Below are 16753 nucleotides of genomic sequence, written 5' to 3' on the forward strand. Positions count from 1 at the left end.
TCACCTCCAGTCCTCCCTGCTTTGCTAGTCTGGAAGGAGGCCAGGGATCTGGGATAGTAGAGCCAAACAGCCTTCACAACACAACGGGAAAGCTACCGCTTTCAAAGGTTCACAGCGAAGTAGTTGTATTACTGACACTTCAGCACTCTGGAGGACCATTCTGAGGATGGTTCTGCATCCGGGCCGTTCCACTTGTTGCTCTCCTGGCAGCAATCATGTTTTCAACTAGCCTTTTCTAGTGGGCGTGGCTTCTTGCGAAATCAAATCCAAAGCGGCTTGTCATGAATATTAATCAAACCCTCGACCAATTACAGCAGGCCCAGCTGTTTCACAGGCTGAACTCGCACAGAAAGTTTTGAGTTTGGGGGATTTTTTTCCGCTTTAGGAAAGAGTTCAGCGCTCGATCAGTGCCTGGAGCGGAGCTGCCGGACCGAAGGCAGTAACCGAGCTCTTTCCAGCTCGAGCTACCGGCGCAAGATGAGCGTAGCAGTGGAGGAAGCTGTCTTGCCGTCCATCTCCACCTTTGCCGGCTTGGTGCCGCTGGAAGAGAGGCGACCCGAGATGGTACGGGAGCTATTGGCGGAGGGAGTTCTTCGGAAAGCGAGGACGTGCGATCTCTCAACTCAAGGGAGCGAGTGTCGTTTAACTGGAGACGCACGGAGGATCTTACAAACGTTGAAAAAATTGAAGGAGCTTCGGACCGGCCGGGCAATTTTGAACAGAGGGACGCAAAGGCTTTTTCCCCCTCTCCGGCAATTTTCTGTTCCAAATTGCCCAGGGGCTCTTCCCCACTTGCCGCCTCTCCTTCATGGTCTAGATGTGCGTAGCTCTCTACCCTCGCCTTTTGCTCTTTTCGCTTGGGCTGGGGACTGGAACGAGACGCGCAGATCCGCAGCAAGCCAAATTGTTTCTCGACCGCGTTCTTGAAAAGCTGACGGAAGGTAGAGTTTAGGAGACCACGCTAGCTAGATTCATAAAGGGAAAGTTTTGGAGTTTTTTTCGATAACCCCCTGCCCTGGGCGGGGGAGGGGGTGTTGGCAACACCATTCTCAATTTATCCGAGGTGGGCTCGTTTATTAGTTTATTCTGGTCCTGGTCCAAAAGTACGTGCGGAGACTAAGCAGGGTGGAGTTCCTGATCGGGCTGATTTGATGTCCCAGAAAAGTGTGTTGTCATAATTGGCGGGATCCTTTATCTGAGGGTCCCAACTCCATACATAGCTAAGCGTCGTCGGAAAGGACAAACCGGTTAGTAAAGATTATTGGGCTCGCTTAACAGTTTCGTTTTAGTGGAAAGCAAGTTAAGCTGCGCGTCCGAATTTTGCGGATCCCCCCCCCCGTTCATTTTTTCATTTTTTAAGGGGATTCTTTCACATCTTTGTAGGCAAAACTCATTTTGCCTTCGAGTGTCTTTTCGTGATTGTACAGAATAGCGCTGAGAAAATGTATAGGTTCGAGTTGTGCCTTAGCAAACAAGAGAGGAGTATTCTTGTAAACGCCTCGGTTGGGCTCGGGATTCAGGTCGAAGTTCCCTTGGCGGCAGAATTAAACGGATTTCGGCAAAGGGCGCTTGGCTCAGGGCATCTGTTGATACTCCGACAAATCCGGGGCGATCGCTCCGCGCCCGGCGCGAGGGGGGTTCGCGCCAAGAAAAGATCGCGGTGGCGGTGCGCAGAGGGCGGGACTGAAAAGTTCAGGTTAATTTACTCCTCCATCATTCCTCGGGGGAGGGTGCCTAGGGACAGCTGATTCGGAGTTTCTTCCGATCCCGAGGTCGGGACGGCGCGGGATTCAGAGAAGCCTGGGTCTCCGGGGAAGCAAGTAGAAGGCCAACGCTGGGGCTGCTCGGAGAGAAGGGCGCGTAACCGGTTTTTCAAGTTTGGGGGTGCTGTTGCTAAAGGTGGGATCTTCCACGCGGTAACTCCTGCTCTTCCCTCCGCAGAGGCTGGCTCTTCCTTCCGTGGAAATCGCCACCGCCATCAAGAGGGAAGCAGACGAGCTAGGTAACTTCGTCGACCTGGAGTTCATCCTGGCGCACACCACCAACGGGCAGCCCAATGGCGGGGTGGGGCCCGCGCATCCCGGCGGCAACCCTAACTACCCCCTGCCCGAAACCCCGGAGAGCTGCGGCACCACCTATGACAGCGATAGTTCCAACTACCAGCCCCCTAACAAGTTCGCGGCCTCTTACCTGCCCAGCCCTGGGCACAGCTACGTAGCCGAGCTCTTCACTCAGGACATGCAGCAACCCCCTCCCTCGGTGGGTCCCAGCCACTGCGAGCTCCAGCGGCGGGAATACACGGAGCTGCGCGCCCCGGGTTTGGCCCACCCGCCCTCCGGCTTGCCCGGGGGGCTGCCCTTAGAGCACCTGCGCGTCAAACAGGAGCCGATGGATGGGCACTCCTGCATGCTGAGCGGCCCGTCCGAGTGCCTGGCGGCCGGAGCCCTGGACCACAAGCCCCTCCTAATGCAGCCTCTGCTCCAGCACGCGTCCTCCGGCTTCCCCAGCGAGCAAATGGGCTCGGGGCCCCAGTGCCAGATGGGCGGCGATCTGGGCGCCCAGATGGGGGCTCCCCAGCATTACCCGCGGCCTGCCCACCTCTTCCAGCCCAATTTCGCCGGTCATATGCAGTCCCAGTTCCACGGACACTTCAGCGTCTTTCGAGAGCCTTTGAAACCGCGCGCCCAAGGCATGCCCGGGCTGCTCGTCACGCCGCCCAACTCGCCCGTCTTGGATTACTACGCCCCGATGGGTCCCCCGGAGGAATGCAAGCCCAAAAGGGGTCGGCGGTCTTGGGCCCGCAAACGCACCGCCACCCACAACTGTGAATTCGCTGGCTGCGGGAAGACCTACACTAAGAGCTCGCACCTCAAGGCGCATATGCGGACCCACACGGGTAAGGGCGCCGGGCAGGGTCAAAACAGGAGGGGCCTTGGGTAGAGGGAGAAGACTTCTCTGGCGTGGTGGATATTGGGGAGCAAGCCTCGGGGGGGGGGTTTACCCCACCTGTAATGGGATAGAATGCAAGGGCACGAGAGGCCTCCCCCCCCCCAAAAAAAAGTTAGGAACACATTTGTAGAGGCTCGGGACTAGAGATAGGCTCTGCCTCAGGGTTATGCTATATATAGGACCTCCAGAGTTAAGCGTCTTTCAAATGTATTGCTTTTACTTGTCCTGCTTAACTTTCGGGTTTCTTGGACATGGCAGCTGGACCGATGGCTTTATTCAGCCCATCGAATAGTTTTAAGGAGACCACTTGTGGATTTGAACTCTATTCAAAAGTAACTTTCGCTTAACCCCCCTTGGGTGGGGCAGTCAGGAAAGTGTATGTTAGTCTGTAGCCCGAGTATTTTAACAATTATCTGATTATCAGATTGGCTGTACAATTACACTTTTCTCCTCATTGGGGGTGGTGGTGTGAGAGGTGGGTGGAGGCAGGATCGGGAAGGTGAATGGTGCAATCTAGAGACAATAAATTCAATTCACAATGATAGCCTTTCCTAATGGGAATTTAATGAGACTCCACAAATTTTGTGCTGTGAATGCGAAAAGGATGCTTTGTACATTTTTCCACCAGGTTGGAAAGTTCGCTAAACTTTTATTTTTCACTGTTTCCCCAGGTGAGAAGCCTTATCATTGCACCTGGGAAGGCTGTGGCTGGAAATTTGCACGGTCAGATGAACTGACACGCCACTACCGCAAGCACACAGGTGTCCGGCCTTTCCAATGCCAGCTATGCGACCGTGCCTTCTCTCGATCAGATCATCTGGCCCTGCACATGAAGAGGCATGTGTGAAGCATGGCTGGCTCCCTGGGGCAGTGGGGTGGATTATGGTAGGGCTAAAGAAGAGGGATGGGGGGAATGCAAGAGACTGAGGACTCTATTTATGAAGGGATGGAATATTTTCTTATTGGACTAGCTAATTTATGTATATATTATTGAGACATTTTAATATTTAAAGAGGAACTCTATTCTTATGGGAAAAGTTTGTATTTAAAAGTGAATAGTTACACAAATCTGCCTGCTGTAAGGACTGTAGTTATAAGAAAAAATGTCCTGGAGGTTTGGTGTGAGCACCGTGGCAGGATTATCCCCAAACCCTCAGTGTACAGCCATAATGCAGATCCCATCTTGATTGTCTCAAACTGTTCATACAATTTTAATTATTGTTTGTTTTATTACACAATGGTATTTTTTTTCTCGTCATGTTAAAAGGATCTGTTTTATAAAACTTTCTAAAGTAGACCTTGAAATGGGGAAAAATTAAAGTGGATGGAAATAGGAATCCCTTTTTGTTCTTCAAATGGGTAGTACAAAATAAATGAAAATCCACACATAACCATCCATATTGATTCATATGTATAATTAATTATGGATTAAGGGCAATAATTAAGCTTTCCTGAGGTAAAAGTAATGTTCATTTTTTTTTGCCAACCTTTTAGTATTAGCTTTTTTGGTATTAAATTTTTTTAATGACGTTTTGTTTCAGCTGTAAAGTTTCCAGTATGGTCAATCTATTCAGACCAATAAACAACCTGTGATGATGTAACCCTTCTTAAAGCAAGTAACATCCACCAATAAGTCTCCAGCTGACAGCAGTGCGTATTTGGGATTATCCAACTGAAGAAACTAAAATGGTCACTTCCGGAATAGGTTGTAAAATAATATATACTCTGAACAAAGACAAGAGTTGTTTTGGTAGGTTGTGCAAGCTAAGGTGCCTAGGAACAAATGTTTGGCAGCAAAGTTCTGTGCTCAGAAGTAAAGCTGCAAAACCATACACTTCAGGTTCCCATCTTCTTTTTCTTGCTCAGGGATGTTGCCAAAGAAGGACCAAAAATTGCCTTGATTCACATTTCTGAGAGGCGAAATAAAACCACTTCGTTATAAACAGCCTTGAAAAAATGCCTTGAGAGTAAATAGCAATAAACTGTACTATTTCAGTGCTATTAACCCATGAAAGCCACTGTTAGTTGCACGCCTATGCATGCTTGTTTGTAACAGCTAATCATCACTTAGTTTGCATATCACAATAAGCCATAACTTGGTTTGCTGATATTGGCTTAGCATGGTATATAAATTTAGACATTATTTATAACCATGGTTTATGGCTTTAGTATGTTTCAAACCAACCAAGAACAAATACATTTTCAAATAAATATATGTACTGCAATTATGCTTAACAATGTAAGCCTAGTTATATTGAATCAAAAATAAATGTGTTTGTCCTGTATCTTATTCCCAGATAAGTGTACATAGGGTTACAGCTAAAATGTGGTTTATATATATTAATTATAATACCTCAACGTATTGTATAGGATTCAATCATGTATGGAAAAAAGCCATTTGTACTGCTTTTTAACCACTGGGTAAATTCAACTCTGTTCTAATGCATATTAGTTAATGAATTTTATTAATGCCACTACATCTCTCAGTACTGAAAGCACATAAATCTATGGCATTTTCTGAACTCTGTATTCATTTGCACAAACAAAGATTCCTTTAAAGTACTACAATAGTTTGTTCCAGAAGGCTAATGATTAATAGGCCATTGTTTTTAAACCATCAATAACTTTAGATGCCGGTTGACCCATTAAATTACTATTTTATGGACCTGATCTCTGATGGGGGAAGTTTAACACCTTCTGAGTGTTAAATGATAGACCCCTTAAGGATACTTTTGTAAGTGGGGAACCCATATTGCAGTATATGTTATGTTGCTTCAAAACTCCTATAGCCCAGAGTCCATCTAACAACCGGGCAGGGCAGAGACTGATGAGAATTGAGACTTACACCTTTTAATAATCCATAGGTCTTTCTCCTGACCTTTATCTGTGTCGTTGGTGATATCCTTTTAAGCACAGGTATCAAACTCACCGTATTACGTTGCCGTTTCGTGATGTTTCTCCCATTTGCGGAGCTGGGGTGGGTGTGGCCTGTATGTGATGCAGCAGGACTGCAGGTCGCCAGTTTGACACCCCTGCTCTAAAGGATGGTCATCAAGCCAGGTACTGCTGCAGCTGCATTTTTTTTTCCAAATGGCTTTTGGATTTTATTTTTTATAAAGGGCATTTTTGTCCATTTCTGCTATACTTGAAATGTTCTTTTTGGAGGGGAAAAAAGACCTCTTAATATGTAGCTTATGCCAAAAAAAAAGTTGTAATTCTTTTTTAACATGCTGTAAATGAATATGTGTGTTTTGTTTTTTAATAGCTCAGGTCCATTTAATAAATGACCTCAGCTCTGGTATGTGCGCTGCACCTGTCTGTACAGTTTGTGAATTACCAACTCCCATGCAGAATGTTAGCTTTATGTATATGCATACCTAGAAATATTGTTGATCCAATATAAAATAAATAAAATATAATAAAAAGCAATCACTTTGTTTCTGACATGATTGGAAAGGTCTTTAAATGAGATTATGGTAGTGACATTATTTGTTTAACAGATGTCTAAGCACCATCTTTGAGGGCAAAGGCAGCTTTCATATTTAAGATCTAAATTAAAGCTATTTTTAAAATACATAAAACGCAATCTAGTTACAAAGTTCAATGCACTGATAACAGCAGCAATGCTTCTAGTAAATCAAGTTGAAGAAAAACGTATTTTAGAACTTTTACAAAATTCTTAAATTGGAGATATACATTGCCAGATCTCATTTCACAATATAAAGGAATCTTATATGCCATTTTTCAGTAACTACATCTCTTTGGAAGACAGTTCTATCCTTAAAAAAAAACTATTATCTTTTCCTTATGTGGCTTAAGTAAGTCAATTTCAGGTGCCAGTACTGTGAGCCTGGCTGTAGAAAGGACTTTTAAATTCTCAGTTTAAAATGATTCCAAGTTTGTCAGTGCATTCATTTTTTTGAAGCTGGGCACTGCCCATCCCTCTGGCTCAGTTGAGTTCCTGCACTGGATCTACTGGTCGTTTCACTCCTCACTAAGTACCGAGGCTTCCTTTTAAATTAACATGGGGTGACTAAGCTTTAGCACGTCTTTCTCCATCTTCTCTCCCTCCCACAGCCACTTATGTACTTCATTTTAGGAGCCAGACTTGTGTAGACTTGATGCGGCATTACCTGCACTGACAAAACCGATTATCCCAAACTATGTAAGCTGTGGCTAGAATTGAGGACTGGAGAAGTTTCAGCCACATGCAAGAATTGCAAGCCACAATCATCTACTTCATAATTCTGCTGGAGAGACATTCTTTTCTGTTGTTTATTTCTTAGGTGAATGCAGAACAGGAGTTTCTGCATTATTGGCCACAGTAGTACAGAAACCTCAAAGCAATTCTGAACTACTAGTTATAAATGAAATTGAGGCAACTATTTTGTAGAGTTTGGGTAATGGGCTGGTAAAGTGTTAAGAGACACGGGCAAGTTTCATTTGTTGTATTGAGTGCAGTATGTATATATCAAGCAACCTATCTTACACAAATATATACAAAGGCAGCCACAATATAAACGTTCATGAAGTTCAGACCACTACAGCAAAATTAACATATTTGCCCTTCTAGAAATGAACATAACCTTCAAAGATTTGTTTTCACTTTCCTGCTACAGAAAAAAGATTCAACACAAACTGACAATATGAAAGCATTTTATTTCTAGCTATGACTCATTAAATCTAGTATAGACATGAGTTTTGGATATGGTTAACTCATTAATGCATCATTTGGCTTCAACAAGCTACAGTAGTTATATTTCTATGTGTACTGTTAATTTTATACTTGCGGTGGGGTGGGGGAGATACATACATTTGGTTCAGGGTGGAAATCACTTCCTCCTATGATAGAATCTTATAAACATGCAGCAAAACTGGATAAAACTGAAATGATTTTGTAGAATTCTTGATTAAAAAGCAGACCAAGGTTCTGGTTGATTTTTCCAGGGTTTTGTTCAGAGAAGCCTTTGTTTATAAATGGGTGAGAACATGAATAAAATGTATGTCTGGGGAATTGGGAAAACTATATGAGATGAGCTTTGCATGTGTATGAGTAACTGGCTTTGGTAAAATTGTGTTCCTAAGCTACTCCAAACATCCTGTAATGCTGGAAAAGCTGGATCCAGAGTTTGCCTTCTTCATCATCTTGGAATAAAAATCTGCAGTGTAAGATTGATTTGAATCTTTCTGAGAAGTGGAACAGGATGTTTCAGCCTACATTTCGCAACTGCCACTTAGACCTTTGGTTGTCTGTTGTTCTGTTCAAATAATACTTGACATCAGTATCCTAATGAGGGAGAAGAGGGCTAAAACAATGCTTTTTACCCTTTAAGGCAAAATGATTATGCTCCATCTGCCCAATAATGTCCGTAAATAGCAAAGGCATCCACATACCCATAAAATTAACAAAAGCATTAAGTGGACATACAACATAAATGGCACAGGGAAAAGAAAACCAACCTGTGTAAAAACCATCACACCAAACCTAGCGTGGGCACTTCCAATTTCACAATTAAACCGTGATGGTAAGTCTCCCAAAGGAAAAGGAATATCTTAGCCAGATGCTGTGTGAGCCAAGGCAGTAACAACCGATGGGGTTTTCTAATCACATTTGCTGGTGGTAAAATCTAAAGAAAGCCTCTAAAACAGGTGTGCAATTCAGCTGGTTCTATCCGGTTCAGGTGAACTGGTAGCTGTGGTGGTAGGAGGCTCCACCCACCCACCTGGACAACATCAGATCTCATTTTGATGCTCTGTGCATGCAGGGAAGGTCCTGTGCATGCACGGAGGTGGCGAATGCGCTCACATTTACGAACCGGTAGTGAAGATAAGTCGATTTCACCCCTGTTCTACAGCCAGATTCCCCCCCCCCCCAGCAATTCTGGGAGTCACAGGTCACATGTCTTAATGTTGCTGATGTTAGAAATGATGCTTTGCACATTTGTAGGTAGACTCTAAGCTTAGCCTGCTGGAAATTGCTATCATTTAGGGATCTTGCACTTTTACCTCTCCTGCAAAATAGGGGCTGCTTCAGAAAATGTACAATACCAGCAGTGTTACTGAGGATAATAACATTATGTCAGAGGGAGGAAAGCTTTCCATACAGACAAAATGTGGAGCTTTTATCAAGAATGTTCTGATGAGTTCTTCACAATTGTTTGTGCCTTTGGCACTTGGTGTCACTCTGGAACTACTGTCCCTGTTCTGAGAACTGATCACATAAGCAGGGGGAAAGAGAAATTCCCTGAGCGCGTCAGCCAATGATATTCTAACAGGCTAGAAAGTAAGAGTCTCTTAATAATTTGATCCTACAAAAGGGTAAATGGGATCTGTGGTTTTACTTGGACTACTGGCAAGGAATGAAACAGGGAGGGAACCAGTCCAACCTATACTAGTAGGGCCCATTGTTAGCTAGATTTGTGCATAGAAGGAAATGAAGCTATTTGTACAAATATAAAGACAGCTTGGTATTCTATATATTGTATATAGCTGGGGTAAATATAGTGGGTCTATATTCTAAGTTAAATTCTAAGGAGCAGCACTTTTAGCTTACAATATAAAATCCTAACACTGGAGTGATGATGAAGATACTCTACTTCCTCTAATCTAACAAAATACTTTTGATATGCCCCCTTGTGCTGATTTTCTGTAATGCATTTTCACATTTGTTGGATATAACATAACACTATTAGCTTCCAAAATCCATTATGAGGCAATTTTTAACCAAGTTTTCAAAAGAGTTACAAGCTTTGAATTTCAAAGAAAACAAGAAAATGTAAAATCCAGAAAAGAAAAAAAAATAGGAGAAATTTTTGATATCTGGACCATATACTTTTTAAATTTTCCAGATTAAATTTGTAATCATGCACTTTAGCCTCCCCCAGTTTAGTGGGGAATGGGGAGGATATGAGCTCTGACCCAATACCTCTGAAGAGTGCCAGATTAAGATAGGGTACATCTTGCTCAGTTATTTGAAAATACAGAATTCTGAGAGTGAGATGACGGTACCTACTATAAATTTATTAAGTAAATAAATAGGATTGTAATGTTAGGATGTTTGTGATATGGAGGCAGATGATGAACAAAGGAGGGCAGATTGATAAAAATAAAGCACTAATTAGTATGAGCCATTTAGCTAATTATTGTTTCATTTGCGGAATCTTACATGTGCCAAATGATTAGGACATTAAACCCAACATGATTGAATAAAAAAGATCTTTCTATAGAAATGACTAATAAAGTTCAGAGCAAATAACAATAAAGTAATACACATTAGATTAGTATATTTATGAAGATGTTGCTGTTGTTAAAGGACTGAACAGGACCATCTAGCTACGATAAAGATTTTGAAGTTATGAATAAAATGTTACGATGATGAGGATGAGGATTTTGTCAGATTATTCCTTCAGGACCTCGAAATAGGTCACACAATATTTGGCAGGTGGCTCAAGAAACATGTAAGATTTTTATAATCTTCTGCACATTCAGCATATGGAATTGTCTGGCTCAAGGGAGGTTGCTTGGGCCATGATTGAAGATAGATTTTGAAAGAGACCAGAAGATTAATGGCAAATAAAGCCATCAGTGGGTGCTAATCAAAAGGGGATCTCCATCTGCCACAATAGAGGAAATGATAATGGATAGGGAAGAGAATAACAATAGAGAGCCTCCTGAGTAGGTTTCTGGGAGGCCTTGTTTGGGAAACTCATACCTGCGTGGATAGTCCCTGTTTTATTTAAAAACCGAAGAGGCATTACCTTCTTAGTTGGTTCTTATTTTCTTTATATTATCTTCTTTGGCAGACCTATTTACATTCCAATTAAGTTTCCTTCCCTGGTTTGGCAATATTGGTCAAATTGACTAGGAATTCAAGGAGCTAGAGACCAACATTTGGAAGGCCCAGAAGAAGAATGTTTTTAGCTGAGATTTTACTTCATTGTCACTAACATTAGATAGGTAAGTTCTACTGACCATTATTTCAGGCATTGCTTTGCCTTTCCATAACCCCCATTTTCCTCTAAATTATGCTTTTATTAAAAATTAAGCACAGACTCAACATCCTATTTTTTCTTCTTCTGTTAGACCTCAACTGAACTATCCTGCAACTTCAGCCCTGCTAACCCAGGAGTCTCGGTGTGCATAGGTTGTGATATCAATAAGATAAAAGGGTTTTTATAGGGAAATCTGATTCAGAGTGTGACTGATGTCTGATAGTATGAGATATGAATGCCAGGCAGCAAGAAGAAACAGGAATTATCACTACCCTGTGGACTCAGGTGCCCAAAAGCAAATGTTTCCTAAGGGTGGGGCTTGCCTGTCCACTGGAATATGAGTGATAACTGTGATTTAATAATCTCAGTGTTCAGGTTCTAATCTAAGCAGAATTATAGGACAGTGTGCAAAACAAGAAAAAGTGGCAAAGATCAGATTTGGACATAAATTCAAATTTATGGAATATTTGTTCAAGAGATATTGGAACTACCATAACAAATTGCATCTTCTTACACAGATGTTCACAGAAAGCCTATCACTATAAAACTCAAAAGATCTGAAGTTGGTATAGATGTAACCAGTGATATAATATGAATGAATATTAAACGAAAACATAATTTATTTTCATTATATTTCCTTCAATAGTTTCATGGATAATGAATGGTAACTTCACAAGTACTTATACATCCAATAAACTAAAAGGATCAGATTTTATTATCTCTTGTAATATTTTCAAGCCTTATAGTGAGAAATATGTTTCATATTGCCACAAAGTCTCTATGATTTGGTATTCAGCATCAGACAAGAGGAGAGATTAAATAATAATGTATTATTATAACTACAATGCAGCAATTTAGTTTTTAAGTATTTTTTAAGGAAGACAAATCTTAATTTCAAAGATCAGAGTAATATTTTCCTTGTCTCTGCAGTTAAGATAATGCTTATATCTAAATGCCACATTTTACTTTATGTTCAAACACTCGTTAGCCTGCATGTCATCCCAGACCTTCTTATCTATTCGGACCAGCTTAGATTCTCCATATATATCATTATGGCTGTGATCAATTTACATCACAGGCACTTAAATCCTAAAATTCATTTGTGTTTACCCAGGTTTGAATGCAATGTGATCTGAAGAAATCCCAGGATGATGTGCTTGTTCTAGACATACTGGATTTCTTCATTGCTGACGTGATAAATAGCTATCTATTCCAGCTGAGTTACAAAAAATTTCACATCCTCATTCTTTCCATTTCTTATAATCTATTGATTCTTTCATCACGTCATCTCCTCCCATAACTAGCATCTACCTTCAAACTGACAGGATATTCACTTGCATTTCTACTATATTGTGTCAAACTCCCTCACTTTGTATTTTCTATAAAGAATAAGTTGGATTGTAAGAAACCACTGTAACGATATGAGTTAATGTTTCATAGTGAGATTCCATCTATAGTCTCATGAATACTTGTTAATCAGTCTATAGTTTTTAATTTGTTTTTGTCTCTTCCGAGAGTTAATTTTCATTGATGAATAATAATAATACATTTGCAAATCAACACTTAGTATTATCTGTTAAGAGTAGTAAGAGAGGCCTTTCTGAAGGTCGTGTACATAGTAGGCATTCTTTGGGGATAATAACTCTCTTCCAGAAGTCCTTTGAGTCTTCAGAATACAATGCTGCCTCCTTTTTGGGGGTATATAAACTTGGTTATTCCCCCTGTCACAACAACTGTTTTTCAAAGGGTGCTTCCTATGGGGTCCTCCCCCAGTCCTGCTGTTTCAGAGAGATAAGGATGCTAGATTCTGAGCTGCCTTTTGATAATTAAAAGTTTTTAAGGAAAATCATTTCTATAATGTAGCTTCTTAGCGCTGTAACTTAGTGAATCTTTGAGAAACATGTCTCTCTTTCTTTGGGAGGTAAAATAAACATCGCAAGAAAGAAGACAAAATCAAACTCTGTTTTGAAAAAGGTAAAATATAATATTCCTTTTTGAACTTTACATGTACTAAATGCTAGTAGATAATGATAGAGCAGTTTTGATTTTAGACAGAAATATAAAAGAGAATTACAGGAGAAAATTATGGGGCTGGTCCGCTTCAAATGGTTTGTTTCCAGTCAGAAACTATGTGCGAGTAACTGGGGAGATTAAAAAAAATTACAGATCATGGAAAGAAAACATAGAGAAAACAATATTATCTTCATGAAGACTTGTACACAGTCTGAGGTTTGATTCAACACTGACATAAAACCCAGCATTATAATTAATACATAGAAATAGAGACAGACTTAGCTAAGCACCATATTAGAAAAAGAGAGATCTGAAACAAATTCTTGGCTTAAACATTATCTATTTCTCCACAACAAAGCTACCTGAAGTTTCTTTTCTTCATTTTTTCTGTTTCCTGAGGATTCCATTACATTGATTCTGAGGCAACTGGGAAAAATAATGTTAATCTTCTGGATTTCCCAGTTCAATGTTTTGCCCAAGTTCTTCCAAATTCATTTTTCTCTCTCCAGTAGAGGGAGGTGCTGAGATTACTATATCTGTGCCTTTGTGTATATGATGGAGGATATTTCTCCCAAGTACTTCATGAATATGTATTGAGTACTTGAAACTGTCTGGCAAGAAAATTACATTTGTAGCTATTCCTTTGGAAATTGTACTTGGATGTCACTCTCTGTCTTTGCGCAGCCAAAATGTATTCTCTTTGATTAGCCCTGTAGTAATTTATTTTCACATTGATTTTTTTTATTTTTTTTAAATTGAAAAGTGGAATAGAAACTGAATGTGTGCATGCCTTGAGTAGCTCAGATCTAGGAGCTTATTTGCATGAATTCAGGTTTTAAAGTATTGTGAAGAGAGATTGAATGAATTAGGCATGAGAACAGGAAACAGGTTCTTCAAACATTAAAAATGATTTATTTGATTGAATGATTGATTGATATTTAGGAGCTCAGGACAGCATGCAGAAACCTTATTTTCTGTTGCTCCTGAGTGTTGGACACAAAATAAAATCACATGAAATTAAGCTATAGGAAAGGAAATTCAACGGAATCTTCCCAAAACTTCATAATGATTAATATTTGACTGTGGCATCATTTAGGGAGGTCTTTTAAGGACTATTTATGTCTAGAACTTTTCATTAAAGGTTTCATCATCTATTTACTTTAAGGAGATTAAGTATACGCCACTTTTTCTAATTATATTGTTTTGACATAGTTATTCTTCTTTACTAGCAAGTAATTTAATTTACTAGCAAGTATTTGGAGATAAGCTGAGTAAGGTAACTATTCAGCCAACTCTCTTTGCAAGACCAGGGATATTGTTGCTTATTTTCCTATTACTTTATTTTATATGGCTACCCATTGCACATAGACAACACTGGTGAAAAATTTTAAAATACATAAAATACATACAATTACTAAAACAAAATTTCATGTATTATAGAGAGCTGGCTGAGAGATGACAGGATAATTAATTTTATCATTTCTAAGTCTTTTCCTCTTTAATGCAGCAGTCTTAGCCTGGAGAGTGGATAAGAGGGTTGCTGTAGTCTATAGGAATTATATTTTGTTACCAGGATTTCCATCCAATTCTCTGTTAATTATGAGTTTGCTGCTGGATAGTTGGGCTAGGATAGTGGTACTGTACTGCATTTCACTTCACAACACTCTTTCCTCCTGATGTAGGCAGAATGATTTCTAGCATGGAAATTGATCTTAGATTTCTTGGGTTTGAAAGATTTCAGTTTCCATGAAAACATTGCCCAGTCATTGGAATGATGCTTCCTGACAGGATGCAATCAGAAGGTAATGCTGAGGACTACAGTTTGATATCTAGGTTGTTGTTGACTTGCACTAATTTACAGATTACTTGTCTTCTTTCCTAGGCTATTTAAAATTATCACTGAAACTAATGGGAAGGTGCTTCAGAACTTTGCCATGTGGTAAAATCAAAATTCCTCTGGATTGGTTGGCAATCCCCTGCCAGCCAATTCCAAGGAAACAATTAATATCCTTGAACATTAACAAATTTTGATAGTGGGATGGATAAGGAAGGGTGAGCTGAAATTAGAGCACTGCTGGAGGAAAATGAGAACAAGTTTGACCACTTGACAGGACAAGTTTAAAGTCGCTGTTAAAGCTTACCTCATGGTAGTACAGGCAGTGAAATAGCATTATTTATGCCCTTTTATTACATTTGCAGAGCCATCCTTGTTTAGGATCACCCACTCCCTCCTCAGTAAGCAGGGCTCTGGGGATTGAATACCTAAAAGGACTGCATGGAGGAATTTGTTAAACACCTGATGGATAAAATTACTCTGATTTGTTTTAGTTGGATTCCAAACATGGGACAGGTCTATTGCAATTGTCCAGGGAGTATGCTTACCCTGTTATCTGGGAGCAATTTGACTCTGTTGGGCCTGAAAAAATGGACAGAGTCCTTGGAGCTATTAGCACAACCACTTATTAGATCCTTACCCCTCCTGGTTGATGAAAGTCTCAAGGTCAATTACATCCAGGTGGGTTCAGCAGTCATTAATTCACCACTGCAGAAGTTCCTGATCTCATTTAAAGAGGCCTTGGTTTGGTCCCTGTTCAAGATACTGTCACTTGACCTCCCCCGTCTAGATAACTTTTCTCTTGTTTTTATTATCTCTTTTTAGGGCAGATAGTGGAAAAGGTGTTTGTGCTGCAGTCAAGAGGATTCTGGTTAAAACTAATTATCTGAATCCCTTCCAGTCAAGGTTTCAGACCTGATTATGGGACAGAAACATCGCATGGATTTCACTTGTAGCTGATCTCTGGAGAAAGCAGGATATGGGTAGTGCATCCATCCTTGCTCTCCTTGACCTCCTGTTTTTCATTACCATCAACTATAGCACCCTTTTAGGGTGGCTACCAGACTTGGGGCTGTGGGAGGACAATTTTACACTGGCTTGCCTTCTTTGTTCAAGGCTGGTTCTAATTGGTGTTGATAGGGAGCAAAAAGTCTACCCACAACTTCTGCTTTATGGGATGTTGCAGAGCTCATTCTTTTTTAACATCTACATGAAGCCACTGGTTTCACAGATCATCCAACACCATGGGATAAGGTACCTTAAGGTACACTAATGTTACTCAACTATACATATCTATCTTGTGTGATCCAAAGTAATACTGTGGCTGCCCTCTCCTGATACCTGGAGGCTGTGGGGATCCAGATGGGGACAACAGATCTCAGCTGAACCCTAGTAAAACAAAGTGGTTGGGGATATGGGAGTTTATCTTCTTTAGTTTTGGATTACGTTACAATACTCCAGAGGAACCCAGTGTGCAGTGAACTCACAATTGCAGCTCTGAGCATATAGCACTTGTGACTAGGGGTGCCTTTGCACAACTTTGTGTTGTACACCAGTTGCACCATTTCCTGGATTGTGAGTTCCTGGTCTCAATCACTCATGCTCTGGTCATCTCTCTAAGAGGCACACATAACACCGCCAGTATGCATGCTGCACTGGCATCCCTTTTGCTTACAAGTCCAATTCAAGGTGTTGGTTATCATCACCTTTAAAGCCTTTCATGGCACAGGAACAGGTATTCTGAGGAACTGCCTCACCCCGGTGCTATTGGTCTGCCCCGCTTGATCCAGTAGAAGGGGCATGCTGTGGATCCCATTTCAGCTGATGGGGTCTAGAAGGAGAGGGTTTTTTCCTGCTGTGGCTTCCGCTCTTTGGAATATCTTACAATCTGATGTGAAGTCTACTTGTACCTTTTTTTGGCCCCCTGGAAGGATGTGAAAACCTGGGTCTGCAGGTTGGCCTGGGG

General features: G+C 41.0%; 1 protein-coding gene across 1 annotated transcript; it reads left to right on the top strand.

Moving 5' to 3' along the window:
- The first annotated feature begins 348 nt into the window (after positions 1–348).
- KLF18 (KLF transcription factor 18) lies at positions 349–6381 on the top strand. Its single transcript, XM_014063786.2, has 4 exons — positions 349–564; positions 1942–2896; positions 3621–3786; positions 4491–6381. The coding sequence occupies exons 1-4, from the start codon at positions 478–480 to the stop codon at positions 4540–4542; spliced, it is 1260 nt and encodes a 419-aa protein (XP_013919261.1). The 5' UTR covers positions 349–477; the 3' UTR covers positions 4543–6381.
- Positions 6382–16753: the final 10372 nt, after the last annotated feature.

The sequence above is a fragment of the Thamnophis sirtalis genome, unplaced genomic scaffold (genome assembly GCF_051295495.1).
Source record: "Thamnophis sirtalis isolate CommonGarterSnake01/CBP01778 unplaced genomic scaffold, rThaSir2_p1.2 scaffold_7, whole genome shotgun sequence".
Classification (NCBI taxonomy): domain Eukaryota; kingdom Metazoa; phylum Chordata; class Lepidosauria; order Squamata; family Natricidae; genus Thamnophis; species Thamnophis sirtalis.

What these genes read in the sequence shown, in the direction of transcription:
- KLF18 (XM_014063786.2), top strand. Translation starts at nt 478, where the DNA reads ATGAGCGTAGCAGTGGAGGAAGCTGTCTTGCCGTCCATCTCCACCTTT. An exon ending in AAGAGAGGCGACCCGAGATG is followed by an intron (nt 565 to 1,941) that starts GTACGGGAGCTA and finishes TTCCCTCCGCAG; the next exon opens with AGGCTGGCTCTTCCTTCCGT. An exon ending in GCATATGCGGACCCACACGG is followed by an intron (nt 2,897 to 3,620) that starts GTAAGGGCGCCG and finishes CTGTTTCCCCAG; the next exon opens with GTGAGAAGCCTTATCATTGC.